Source organism: Aphidius gifuensis, linkage group LG5 (assembly GCF_014905175.1).
Source record: "Aphidius gifuensis isolate YNYX2018 linkage group LG5, ASM1490517v1, whole genome shotgun sequence".
Lineage (NCBI taxonomy): Eukaryota > Metazoa > Arthropoda > Insecta > Hymenoptera > Braconidae > Aphidius > Aphidius gifuensis.
Genome location: NC_057792.1, coordinates 10,452,871 through 10,467,509, shown reverse-complemented (window position 1 = coordinate 10,467,509; position 14,639 = coordinate 10,452,871). Strand labels below are relative to the sequence as shown.

At 31.1% G+C, this 14,639-nt stretch overlaps 1 protein-coding gene across 1 annotated transcript; it reads left to right on the top strand.

Annotated features, from left to right (window-relative positions):
• Positions 1-10,176: 10,176 nt before the first annotated feature.
• On the top strand, positions 10,177-13,316 carry LOC122857588 (ubiquitin carboxyl-terminal hydrolase 4-like). Its single transcript, XM_044159836.1, has 2 exons — positions 10,177-10,517; positions 10,601-13,316. Exons 1-2 carry the CDS (start codon positions 10,442-10,444, stop codon positions 12,421-12,423), a joined length of 1,899 nt encoding a protein of 632 aa, XP_044015771.1. The 5' UTR covers positions 10,177-10,441; the 3' UTR covers positions 12,424-13,316.
• Positions 13,317-14,639: the final 1,323 nt, after the last annotated feature.

The following is a 14,639-nucleotide window of genomic DNA, read 5'->3' as shown; positions in this document are numbered from 1 at the left end:
TTAATATTCTGTATTTATTATCTCTGGCTTTGCTCTGGTTTTGCTCTGGCTTTGGCGACACAAGCGATCACGCCAGTTCTGCCAGGGTTTACGTTAGTTGTTATTCAACGATTCTCACATGTGCTCAAGGGGGCTATTCTCGAATTCATACGAGTCGACTCGTTCACACGGATCGAGGTCCGTGAACGGATCTCACATCTCTACTCAATCCGTCCACGGACCTCGATCCGTGTGAACGAGTCGACTCGTATTCATTCGAGAATAGCCCCCCAGGTCAGAGTTAATTCACATATATAGAAACTGAGATTATGATACTTATAAAAATTTATAAACACATATTCAAGTTTAAAAAAAAAATGCAACGCTTCGAGATTGAAGTTTCTTCATACCTTACCGTGATGTTTGTAATAACCACAATCGTTCGTCCAGAATTTTTTTTTTTTTTTAGAATTTTTTCGTAAAAATAGTCTGGCAGATTCTGGCAGATTATCACAGATTATAGCAGATTATGACAGATTATGGCAGATTATGGCAGATTATGACAGATTATGGCAGATTCTTACAGATTATGGCAGATTATGACAGATTATGGCAGATTCTTACAGATTATGGCAGATTCTTACAGATTTAGACCGGTTTTTGGAACAACTGCCAGATTCTGCCAGATTATTCTGCCAGATTCTGCCAGTTTTTTTTCACCAGGGTTGAATAATCAATATTATCAATTGCAATAGCATTCATTGGTGATGTTTCATACATGAAGACTAGTCTTCATAAAAAAAAAATATAAATATCATTTTTATTTCCCTTTGATGTTTGACAGTTAAAAACAATACGTTTTTGTATCATTTTTCTTGCTAAAGAAACAATTATAAATATATAGTTATAAGTTATAACTTGAAGCTGTAATTAATAATATAATGCTAATGTTTTTAACATTAAAACTATATAAACAAAAGGATTGACTCATCTATATAACTTATAACAAAAAAAATAAGAACTTACTTACTTCGAAATGTAGAATTATTAATAGTTTAATTAATTTATTCTACTATGATCATAATTTAAATTGGCACATTACCACATATCATGAAACATATCATAAAAAAACGTAAACAAAAATAATATGTGACACGGGGCCGTGGGAGCACAAGCGTCATCACCGGCAAAAAAAGGTACTGACTTGCTCCATTCTAACATAAGAGTTTACCCTCCTTGTAGACCTCCATCAGCACCCGTATTCAGAGGATGTTCTCATTAGGGCTTTTTTTTCCGATGGCGGCGCTTGTGAACTTTTTATATAGATTTTACATGGAAAAGCTTCACAAGCGCCACCATCGGAAAAAAAAGCCCTAATGAGAACATCCTCTGAATACGGGTGCAGGGCAGCGTTCGATAGCTGGCCGAGGCCAAAAATCCGGCCAATTTTTTATCATGGTTTATTTTATATGTTCGTAGTGTCAGCACTGCTACATTATAATTTCAAATATTTACATGGGATTTTCTCATAGTGAGTTTTTGATTTATCAAGTTGTCTTTCCGTTGGCCCAGGCCGAGGCCCTCGGCCAGCTATCGAACGCTCCCCAAGAAGACTAGAAACCAGGAGAGTCAACTATGTACATTGGGAATGGGACAAAATATGTCGTGAAATAAGGCTTGTACATTTGGCCACAGAGAGGCGCTTTCGGCGTCTCGCGAACCGAAATTGTTCACAATTGTTGTTGATATTTTAATGCTGATTTGTTCTATTTTACGTATATCAATTTGATATCAAAATACGCCACAAGTTTGTTATCTAAATTTATACAATTAATTGATTGTATGTAATAATTTTTGCTAAAAGAAGGATGTAGCTAAATAAATTATTTCGTAGTCTAAAAAAATTGCTCAACTATTCGCCACAAATATTTTAATTTATTATAGAAAATGTTGCCAAGAAATTAATCTAGACAACATATAAATTTATTTGGCCACATCTTTCCCTTAGATACATTTTCTAATAGCTATTTAATCGATTAATTATGGAAAATATTTTCTAAGAAAAGGATGGAACCAAATAAATAAATTAACAGTCTAAATTAATTCTTCAATTATTTGCCACCAATATTTTGCTTTATCATATATAATAATTTGTATATGATAAAATAATTGATTTAGCCAAATAATTTAATTTGTAGTCTATATCATATTTTTTATGATAAATAAAAATATTGGTGGCAAGTGATTAAGGAATTAATTTAAATAGAATGTTAATTTATTAAGTATATGTATTATATGTATTATATTCAATACATGAGTGCGTGGTTCGTGGGTCGACAACAGCGCTGAAACGGCGTTTTTATAAAGCCTGCCCCTGTGTAAAAGTTTACGACGTTTTTGGTCCCATCCAGCCTATCCCCCACTACAGGGAGTTGACTCTCCTGGAGTGCTATTCTTGGTCCCGTATTGCGGGAGTTATTGCGGGTCCCGCAATAACGATTCGCCGACAAGAAATGTTTGTCGCGATAGAAAAATATGAAGGCGCTTGTTGTTGCTTTCATGTAAAGCCGCCATGGTCGTATGCAAATGCAAAAATAAAGTAGAATTTACATGAAAGCAACAGCAAGCGCCTTCATGTTTTTCTATCACGACTGACATTTCTTGTCGGCGAATCGTTATTGCGTGACCCGCAATAACTCCCGCAATACGGGACCAAGAATAGCACTCCTGGTCTCTAGTCTTCTTGACCTCCATGAATGATAGGCAAAATGGCGTCAGTAAAATAGTTTAAAACGTAAAATGTAGAGGCGCTCTTAATGTATGATACATAGAGTGGGTATAATCAGATTGGTGCCAATAGCGGGTCCGCTATATCCTGCTTTTTGTATGTAGTTGGTATAGCAGAGTGACGTCACTTCTGGGCAGGTTTTCGCCTGTTTTCGCCCTTGGCACCACTCTGCTTATACCCAGTGTTGGGTAGGTATGATACCGGTGTACCATACACTGTATAATACAGTATGATACATCTCCATTATCATGCGCCATGTATCATACATTAAGAGCGCCTCTACACTTAACTTTTTAAACTATCTTACTGACGCCATTTTGCCTATCCGCCATTGTACACATATTTGGCGCCCAAAAACAATATGTCAACATCCAACATAATATGTAATCTCAAGAATTTATTAATATTTATTAATAAATCAACTAACGAAAAATGATTGTTTGTATTTTATTTGAATAATCTCAAAAATTACAATAAAAAAATGAGATAATAGACATGATATGTGGGCAAGGAGGGTTTTGACAAGTTCTAAGGAACATCATGAAATGCCAGGAAAACAGATAGTTTCATTAGCTTGCAAAAAAAAAATAATGAATACAGTAATTATGAGATTATAATCACACGGATAACTTAACATCACTTAATATCACAAATATATTTTCCCTGTCGTTCTTTATGAGGAACGTATTATATTAATCCGGGAAGCTTATTGGCCAAGTTGACCTCCTTCATCATATTGGCATACTTTAATATATTCCAGGCAAACTCTTGAGCGAATTTTTTAAAGAAGTCAATGGGTGCATTCTTTTAATAAAAAAATTTTTTTCGTTATATAAATTTCGTGTCTCTCTTTTAAATAATTGTTTGAAAATAAATTAAATTATAAAATAAATAAAGTGAGGAATCCACACCTCACAACTTGATATTTAATTATAAATGCAATTTGTGTGATAATATTAGTACTCCTATATTCAAATAGACAAAGTTAAATTAATATACTATCATAATTATATTTTATTTAAAAGAAAAAAAAAAAAAATTTCGTTCAGGTTATTTTATTGAATAATATTTTATAAACATTAATATTCTTATTATTATTTAATTTCATGTCAATATATTGATCATTAATGATGATTACAGATGCGAAAAAAAAATTTTAATCATTTATTTTGTGACTGCAATTTATATAACTTGACTCCGTAGCAGTTTGAATTCGCGTGGCTCCGCCATATTGGGGATATCGACGATTTTACTTCGGATGACCTGTATATTGGGAATCATTCTAGGGACCTTCCAGTGGTGTGAGTGAGAGTTTAATAAATCATTTAGTTCATTTTATAAAAATTACCCATCACTGCTTATACCCACTCTAATGATACATGGCGTATGATAATGGAGATGTATGATACTGTATGACACAGTGTATGATATCATACAGCAGTCCAATTCACGGGGCAAATTTTTTACAATTTAGGGCTTTTTTTGCCGCTGATGGCGCTTGTAAAAATTTTTTTTATATAGATTTTACATACAAAAGCTTCACAAGCGCTGTGAGTGGTGAAAAAAAGCCCTAAATTGTAATGCCCTGTGAATTGGACTGCAGATGATCAGCACCCGTATTCAGAGGATGTTCTCATTAGGGCGTTTTTTTCCGATGGTGGCGTTTGTGAAGCTTTTCTATTTGAAATCTATATAAAAAAAATTTTGTCAAGCGTCATCAGCGGAAAAAAAAAGCCCTAATGAGAACAATTTTGCCCCGTGAATACGGGTGCAGGGGTGCATTCCTTTAATAAAAAATTTTTTTTCGTTTTGCGATTTCGCCCTGTAATACCGGCCAAAATTTTATAGGAAAAAGCTGTTTCTTGTAGTGGCAGTACTGGCACATGACATTATTTTTTTTGGCTTCCAATTATTAGATGGATAACTGTTCAATGTTTATATCAAACTGAAATAGATAGAAAATTGACTTGTTGTGATTGTTTGTTATTGTCACATAGGTCGTACCACACATTATCGTAAACTGAAAAGCCTCGAATATTGCATAGAGATATTTATCACTTTTGTCGTTGTTTCTGTTTCTAGTTTTTAGTCGGTATTACAGGGCAAAATTGCAAAACGAAAAAAAATTTTTTATTAAAGGAATGCACCCCATCAGTCCAATTCACAGGGCATATTTTTGACAATTTAGGGCTTTTTTTTTGCCGTTGATGGCGCTAGTAAAATTTTTTTTTTATAGATTTCACATACAAAAGCTCTACAAGCGCCGCCAGTTGAGGAAAAAAGCCCTAAACTGCACCCGTATTCAGAGGATGTTCTCATTAGGGCTTTTTTTTCCGATGGCGGCGCTTGTAAACTTTTTATATAGATTTTACATGGAAAAGCTTCACAAGCGCCACCATCGGAAAAAAAACGCCCTAATGAGAACATCCTCTGAATACGGATGCTGGACTGCCGGTCATTCGACGATTTTCGGGGTATCATATGTATGATACTAAATAAAGTGTATGATAGTTGAAAGTGCCCTTTTTTTTATAAAATGAAGTAAATGATTTTATTAAACCCACACCACTATACACAACTGTCAAACTGTTTTTTCTTATTACACAACAATAAATAATAAATTAATTCATTAACGTATGTAACAAGTTCTATTATAATTGAACTATTGAATGAGAAAATAATATTACAGTTAAAATGATGACTATTTTTAAAAATTGGCTTATGCGTTCGTCTGGAATATATGAAAGTATGCCAATATGGAGAATAATGTCAACTTGGCAAATAGGTTTCTCAGATTAATTTAATGGGTTTCTCATAATGGGAAATGATAAGAGAAAGATATTCGTGATATTGAGTGATGTTAAATTATCTGTGTGATTGTAATCTCGTAACTACTGTATTTATTATTTCATTTTTGCAAGCTATAATCGAACTATCTTTTTTTCTGGCATTTTATGATGTTTCTTCAAACCTGTCAAAACCTTTCTTCTCTACATATCATGTAATGGTCTACTATGTTATTTTTTTATTATTATTTTTTGAGACTCTTTAAATAAAATATACCCAATCATTAGTCGTTGGTTGTGGCTAATAAATATTAATAAATTTTTAAAATTACATATTATGTTGACATATTGGTTTTAGACGCCAAATATGTGTACAATGGCGGATAGGCAAAATGGCGTCAGTAAAATAGTTTGAAAAGTAAATTGTAGAGACGCTTTTAGTGTATGATAGATAGCGTATGATACAGTGTATGATACCATGGTAGAAGTACTACAGGTATGGCAGTAGTCCATGCTTTTTTCGTCGCGTTCTGCGCAGCCCTATTTTTTCAACCAATCAACAACGCGCCATCGAGCTGTTTTGCTTTTCTTTCTAACATGCAATCTCTATTATAAGAGCCTCTCTCTCTAACATACTGTTTTGACAACTATTTTTTATATTGTTGTAAATACTAATGAATATATGTGGAGCATGTTTATAAAAAATCAAAAAAATAAAAAAACCAAGACAGTTTAACAAATAAATTATAATATTTTCATTATTGTTGTTTTTTTTATGCCACAAACAATAGAGGTTGTGTTGTATTTATTATACTTGGATTTATTTATTTAATATAAATAATTAATTTTTATTTTTGATGTATGTGAATCATTACAAAATATACCAAATCTAGTTGAATAAATATGATAACTTTTGAAAAATTTAAAAAAAACTTGAAAATTTTCTTAACAAATTTGTATCGCGCGCGCATAAAGTCTTCCATTTTTGTGGCGACAAGGTGACCTTTTGATTGGTCGATTCACAGCGGCCAAACCAGGCTGCGCACTGCCATACCTGTAGTATTTCTACCATGTATGATACTGCTGGATGATACACAGGTATTATACCTACCCAACACTGCACCCATATTCACGGGGCAAAATTGTTCTCATTAGGGCTTTTCTTTCCGCTGATGGCGCTTGACAAAATTTTTTCATATAGATTTCACATAGGGCTTGTGGCCACTAGCATATGCCATAGCGCTATGGAAGGAAAAGTTCACATATGACGGCTATAGGGCGGCGTTTTAGTCGTTTCTTAAAATTGTTTCAGCTGTACCAACTTGCTTACAAACACATAAAAGATAAATCAAAATTTTATAGGAAAAAGCTGTTCCTTGTAGTGGCAGTACTGGCACATGACATTATTTTTTTTGGCTTCCAATTATTAGATGGATAACTGTTGAATGTTTATATCAAACTGAAATAAATAGAAAATTGACTTGTTGTGATTGTTTGTTATTGTCACATAGCTCGTACCACACATTATCGTAAACTGTAAAGCCTGGAATATTGCATAGAGAAATTTATCACTTTTGTCGTTGTTTCTGTTTCTAGTTTTTAGTCGGTATTACAGGGTGAAATTGCAAAACGAAAAAAAAATTTTTATTAAAAGAATGCACCCAAGTATCTATAATTAACAAATTAAATTCAATTCAACGTCAGACAATGTCAAATATAAACATTGATAAACATGTGTGAATGTGTGTGACTATCCACGCATACATACGTACCTATCTTGTGTACATATACGCATGCACACAACTACTGATCCCCAATATGGCGTCCCAAATTCTAGCTTAGGATGACCTGTCTAAATCCAGTCACTCATCTAGGGACCTTGACTGCGAATACGGGTGTGAAGTCACATGGTGTTTTTTTGTTTATTTATTTTTTTTTTTTGTGTGGCTCAGTTAAAGTATTACTTTATGTAAAAAAATAATTCAACTAATTAATACATTATTCATTTAACAAATAAAATTAAAGCAATACATTTTAATAAAAAAAATACCAAGGGCAAGCAGTGATAAATTTCTCAGTGTGGTATGAGCTATGTGACAATAACAAACAATCACAACAAGTCAATTTTCTATTTATTTCAGTTTGATATAAACATTGAACAGTTATCCATCTAATAATTAGAAGCCAAAAAAAATAATGTCATGTGCCAGTACTGCCACTACACGAAACAGCTTTTTCCTATAAAATTTTGGCCGGTATTACAGGGCGAAATTGCAAAACGAAAAAAAAATTTTTATTGAAGGAATGCACCCACTGCTTGTCGTTGGAATTTTTTTTATTAAAATAAATTTCTTTAATTTTATTTGTTGAATAAATAATGTATTGATCATGGTAGAAATATACAGGTATATCCATGCCTCGGTCGAAAATAAAAATCTACTGCGCAGGCCATTGGCGGCCATCTTGTTTGCATGTGTGTAAATCTGTGTGTCCGTCATATTATTATTATTGTACTATTAATTATTTATGTATGGCATGCTTAAAAGTTACATCAATCATAAATAAAAACTTTAAAAATAATATTTGATAATTCTACGTATTTATAGATGTTGCAAAACAATTAGAAATTGAACTTTTATTTTTTTACAAAAAAACAATTTGAAAAAATAAAAGAAATTTTTACATATTTAGTTGACAAACTAGAAGTTTGGATAAAAAGAACGATATAAATATTGCACTGGATGCAATACAATGTTTGGTACATACTTGTACGTACATTTGACTCAGAGTTTCTAATGAGCAAATTATAGAAGATAAAAAAAAAAAAAAAGAAAAATAAGTTGAAAAAAATATGTAACAAAGCTTAATATGTATTTTATTTTTTATTTTTTATATAATTAATCATGTGTTTATGTATTTTTATTATTTCAATCTTTTATTAAGATCATTTTTAATATGTATTTTAATTTATGATTTAAATAAAGTCGCGCCACTTTAGCCAATATGGCAACCGGTGGTCAGCACTTCTCATTGGCTTAAAAAAACGTATGCGCATGGACCTACCTGTATATTTCTACCATGGTATTGATTATAGTTGTATCATTTTTTTACACGAAAGAATACTCTAACCGAGCCAAACAAAAACAAATAATAAACAAAAACACCATGTGACTTCTGCACCCGTATTCAGAGGATGTTCTCATTAGGGCTTTGTTTTCCGATGGCGGCGCTTGTGAACTTTTTATATAGATTTTACATAGAAAAGCTTCACAAGCGCCACCATCGGAAAAAAAACGCCCTAATGAGAACATCCTCTGAATACGGGTGCGGATCTTATCGCCACCAGCGCCGTTGCTAGTGATAATGTGAACTGACTTGTTCCATTTTGTGAGCTTCAGTAAAATTCGAGAGATTACGCTCCTTGTAGACCTCCATGATTGATAGCAGTGTTGGGTAGGTAAGATACCTTGGTATCTTACATGTGTAAGATACCATGTAAGATACCGTATCTTACATCATCGGTTTCATACATCGAGGTATCTTACATTGCGTTCCCAGCGCCTTCTACGAATAAAAGTGGAACCTTCGTGCTACAATTTTTTTTTATTCGATAAATACATGTAATTCATTTATTAAATAAATAAAAATTTCAAAACGAGTTAGTTAGGAAAAGATGTAGCTAAGGAATTAATGTTGCTTAAAAAAGAATTTCTTTGGCAACTGTAGCTCCATCTTTTCCTTAGCTACTATTTTTCCTTGGGATTTTTATTTATTTAAAAAATTAGTTATTTAAAATTAAAGCAACATTAATTCCTTAAAACATAATTTTTTGGCAACATTAATTTCTTAGCTACATCTTTTTCTTAGCTACTGCTTTTCCTTGGACATTTGTATTATTAAAAAATAAATTTACATGTATTTTATTTATTAAAAAATAAAAACCAAGAAAAAGCAGTATTAGAAAATAATTAGGAATTAAGGTTGCCGAAGAATTATAAATATTTTAAGCAACATTATTTCCTTTGAAACATAAGCAACATTAATTCCTCAGCTACATCTTTTTTTAGCTACTGCTTTTCCTTTGACATTTCCATTATTGAAAAATAAATTGACATGTATTTTATTTATAAATATTAAAGGTCCAGAAAAGCATGAAGAAGAATTAAGGTTGCCAAAGACTTATATTTCTAAGCAACATTATTTCTTTGAAACATAATTTTTCAACCTTAATTCCTTAGCTACATTCTTTTCTTAAAACTGGTTTTTCTTGACATTATATTATTTATATAACAAATAAATTACATTTACCAATAAATATCGATAATATTTATTTAATATAAATAGAAATGTCGAGGAAAGTAGCTAAGGAATTAATAATGTTAAAAATTATGTTTCAAGCAACATTAATTCCTTACTGGTTTTCTTGATATTATATATATATTTATATAACAAATAAATTACATGTACCATATATCGAGCAATAAGAACTAATTGTCGAGTCGTGTGGGACAGTCGTAATAAGAATGTTCAAAATGGCGTCAGAGGTATCTTATACTTGTTACAGTATTTTGTGAGCTTCAGTAAAATTCGAGAGATTACGCTCCTTGTAGACCTCCATGATTGATAGTAATGTTTTGGCGCCAAACATCCGTAGATGTTCTCTTGTCAGTGCATCATTTAGATACATATATTAGAATTGAGCTACAATCGGCTTGCAATGCCTCTTGAATAAATTAATTAACGTACACCGGTTTTTATTGATCCTGAATTATCAAAATACTGTCTCATATTATTCTCAAGCAAAGTTGACTATACTTTCAAACCAGTTGTTACTTGATCTTTATTGAATACCTATTCAAGTGTTTTTTGTTTTTGGTTATTAATAAAAATGTTGAGTGTGACATCAGCAACGATACATCATCATACCATGTGCCCATCAAATACTACAACTTCATCAGGTTCAGGTAATGAATTAGTTCAAGTACCAATATTAGCTAATTTGTATAAATGGAAGATAATTAAATCGTTTTTATTATTAATTGAGCAGGACAAAATGGAATACCATCATGGAACTGTGTCAATGTCATACCCAAGAACTGTCGTGACGAACTTGTTGCGGCATCAAAAAACAATGATTTTACAAATACCAATAATCTTTATGATGAATTAAAAAGTCCAAGTATAGAAACCTTTATCGCAGTGAGGAATGAAGATAGAAACACAAATCAGGACAAAACAGATATAATAGAAATCAAAAAAGAAAAAGCTTTACGTATATCTACGAAGCCATTAAATAAAAGATCATTATCTGAAATTGATGAGATATTTGATGACGAAGAAATACCTGATTCTAATGATATAAGTGAAAAAGAATTTATTATTCTAGATGAAAATTCAAATAGTAGTGTTGATAAAAAGAAAAAGACCGGTCGAACATCGCAGCCTGTTAAATTTTTAAAGATGTCTATGTCTCCAAAAGAAAATGATGATAAAGTTGATAGTGAAAATGTAACTGAAAAAAAAGAAGTCATTCAAAATGATGACTATGGAGAAATGATAGCAGATGATACCATACTAAGTGAAAAAGAATTTAATCAACTTCCAATCTTCAGTCACAGAGCTGAAAATTGGGATGAAGATACTTTTCCATTAGATTCACACCCGACTGATTTTTTTGCTGATAATTTATATAATCCTGAAAATTCATACAAATCTTCATACAGTTCTGAAATACCGTACTATATGATAGGTTTTCCAAATCCCCCTGGTGAAAATCGTTGTTGGCTCAACGCAACTTTGCATGTTTTATTCGCTCTGCCACTTGTTGACAAACTGGACAGCATTTATATCAAGAACTGTTCAAAATTAACAAAGACACTTGTTGCAATGCAGTTGTTTTGGAAACAAGGATCAAGTGAAAAGTTGAAATTTTATCAAACAATAACGAAATTTAAAAAAGAATTGAATGTTCTTGATGCTTCGTACCCATCTGAACGCCAACAAGATGTTTCAGAATTTCTCATGATTTTTCTAAATCATGTACAAACTGATTTTGAAAAGATAATGACGAAGAAAAGTAATGAAAACTCTGAAAATCATATATTTGAATCATCTGTAAATAATCCAATAAAACGTGCCCCATTGGCGGTTTTGTCACCTTTCAAAAGACGTATTAATTATCAAGAAAACGTAGATAGGTCTAATGAACAAACAGATGGGAAAAATTTGTTGAAAGACGATGAAATGTTTTGTACTAACCCAATTGATGAGTATTTTCTACTCAATATGATGGAGCATTATATTTGTCAGGGTTGTTCAAATCATCGTCAGCAAAAGATTGATAATTTAATGCTGTATGTTGATCTTCCTGAAAATGAACTAGATAGTATTGATCTTGCCGAGAGTGTCAATAAATCCATAGAATCAGAAGAACGCACATTAACATGTGGCAAGTGTAGATCACCAAAACATAATGTTCATGCCTCATTTAGAGAATCACCGAATATATTGATTGTCCAAGTGAAACGTTATGGCATGACTAGTGATGGTTATGTCGCTAAAATAAATACACCAGTTAGAATCCCACAATCATTAAATTTAGACATAAATGGAAGTGTGAAAGTTAAGAATATTTTCGAGCCAGTGTGCATAATTGCACATGTTGGTGCTGCGATGGACTGTGGGCATTACACAAGCTATGTTAAACATGGTAATCAATGGTATCATTACAATGATTTACATGTCATGCCAATGACCAATAACGAGGCATTACAAGCTGCTGAAACAACAGCTTATCTTATTTTTTTTGTTAACAAGCAGCTCTTAGAACAATCCACAAATAATTCTGACGTCGACGAACAGATACGGTAGTATCTTCTCTTATTCTACTTTTATAGGTCAATCAATCTATTTGAAATTCAAAAATAATAATTAAGTATATTTTTTATACATGAAAACTCAATTAATTGATCAAGTTGATATTGAATAAAATAAATTTATTCTTATAACTACCATTATAGTATAATAGATTGCATTTTATAGAAATTTGTTGTTTATAAATTAGAACAGTATATTTTAAAATTTATTTAGATTTAAAATAAATAAAAATGGTGTCTTGAGGAATCTGACCTCGTTTGTTTTTTCATTTTTGGCTTGAGAGTTTTATAAGGAGGCTAAACTGTGACATCACACTGCATTAACATAACCCAATCTGAATCTTAGAAATAGCCAATCGCACAAATTAAAAATTCCTAAATAATGTTTTTATATAGTAGCTTAAATTTATAAATCATTTTTCTGCCAAAAAACTAAAATTGATAATATTGTTGAAATCAATGAATATAACTACATAATATGAAGAGACATTTTAAATTGATACGATAGTAATATAATAACTACTTTTAATGCAAGATTGCTGAAAAAAAACAATTTTTTTAATCTGTAGGAAAAAAAATGAATACTATTATTATGAAATATGACATAATAATGATTATATATTATAATAAATAATTTTTTTTACCAATATTTAATGATGCCACACATAAACACCCTATAAAGAATTGAATTACTAGAAGAAATAATTTCCACAAACATAATGGTAAATCGAATTTACAATTTTTTATACCGTTATAAAAAAATTTTGTGTAGTATTATGATAATTTAATCTGTCACATAATAAATCATCATTGATTATAATAATTGTTGTCATTGAATGGTCAATCTGTCTAGTACTCTGTTTAAAATTATTGGTTTTGTTAAGGAGGTTATGCAGAAATTACTCTTTTTTTTTTTAAATATAATGAGAATGTTCTGAAATTTTGTACACAAGTAGATCTTTTCATTCTGAATACAACGGTATAATTATTTTCTTATGTTGATCAGTTAAATTTTTTGTAATTAATTATTGAAAATAATATTTAACATTGGCTCTTATGGAGATTTCAACCATTTTTTTCGGATAGAAAAAATGATGAAAAAGTCTTGAAAAAAATCACACATATACTAGAAACCGAGTTTTATTAATTGCGCAAAAAATTTTCATATGTTGATCGGTCAAGTGATGAGAAATTAATTATAAACTTTACAAAAATTAGATGTGGCAACGTATGGCATGTTCAAACACACACACATACCCGCAATCCCATATATTGTATACGGGGCGCAGGCGCTTTTCACTTTATTTTTTTACAGTGTAGCCCGATTTCAGTTTTGTCTGTGACGTCAGAAGCGCCCCGCAACACCCGCAATGAATTTGTGCATAACCTCCTTAAAAGATGTTATTTACCAGTCCTATGTTATTTCTGAAAATGATGAGAATTTTCCTTAATCTTACATACAAGTAGCTCTTCTAATTCTGAATACAGTGGTCTTTTTTTTTTTTTTTTTTTTTTCATGTTGATCGATAAAATTATTCATAACTAATTATTAAAAATACACTGAAAAAAAAAAGTTTTATCAGATAGAACTTTTGTTCAAGGAAATTTTTAGATGTGAAAGAAGAAAAAAAATTCTTATTATAAATGGAAAACTTCTTGTTAAAAGACAAAAAAATTCTTGAAACATGACAGATTAAGGTTTGAAATAAAACTAAATTGGTTTTAAAAAAAGAAAAATTATTCATATAATGACGAAAAAACTTTTTGAAATAAATGCTAGAAAGGTCTTGAATGTAAACCACCCTAGCAAAAATGACGACACCTATCCGACAGTTGGTTTGTGTACTGATCTCATACAAAAACGACACACGAATATAAGGATTTTCAAGTCATAATAATAAATAGTAAAAAGTATTTAAAAAATAAAATATTATGTCTAAAAATTTCCAAATATTATTCTCATAATTTAAGACACATTAAAATTTTTTTAAAATAATTTTTCCATTTAAAAAACTCAATTCTGTTTGTATATTAAAAGTAAGGTTATGCTGTCAGATTCATCTGTACACGACTGTGAGAATTTCTAATAACAGTTTATTGAGAGTTGCAAGTTGCGCAAATGAAACCGAAAACCATAAATAAACCTTTATCGAACCCCCTAAAATGAGTTTATTTTCGGTTATCGGCTAGAAATGTTGCAACCATAAAAGA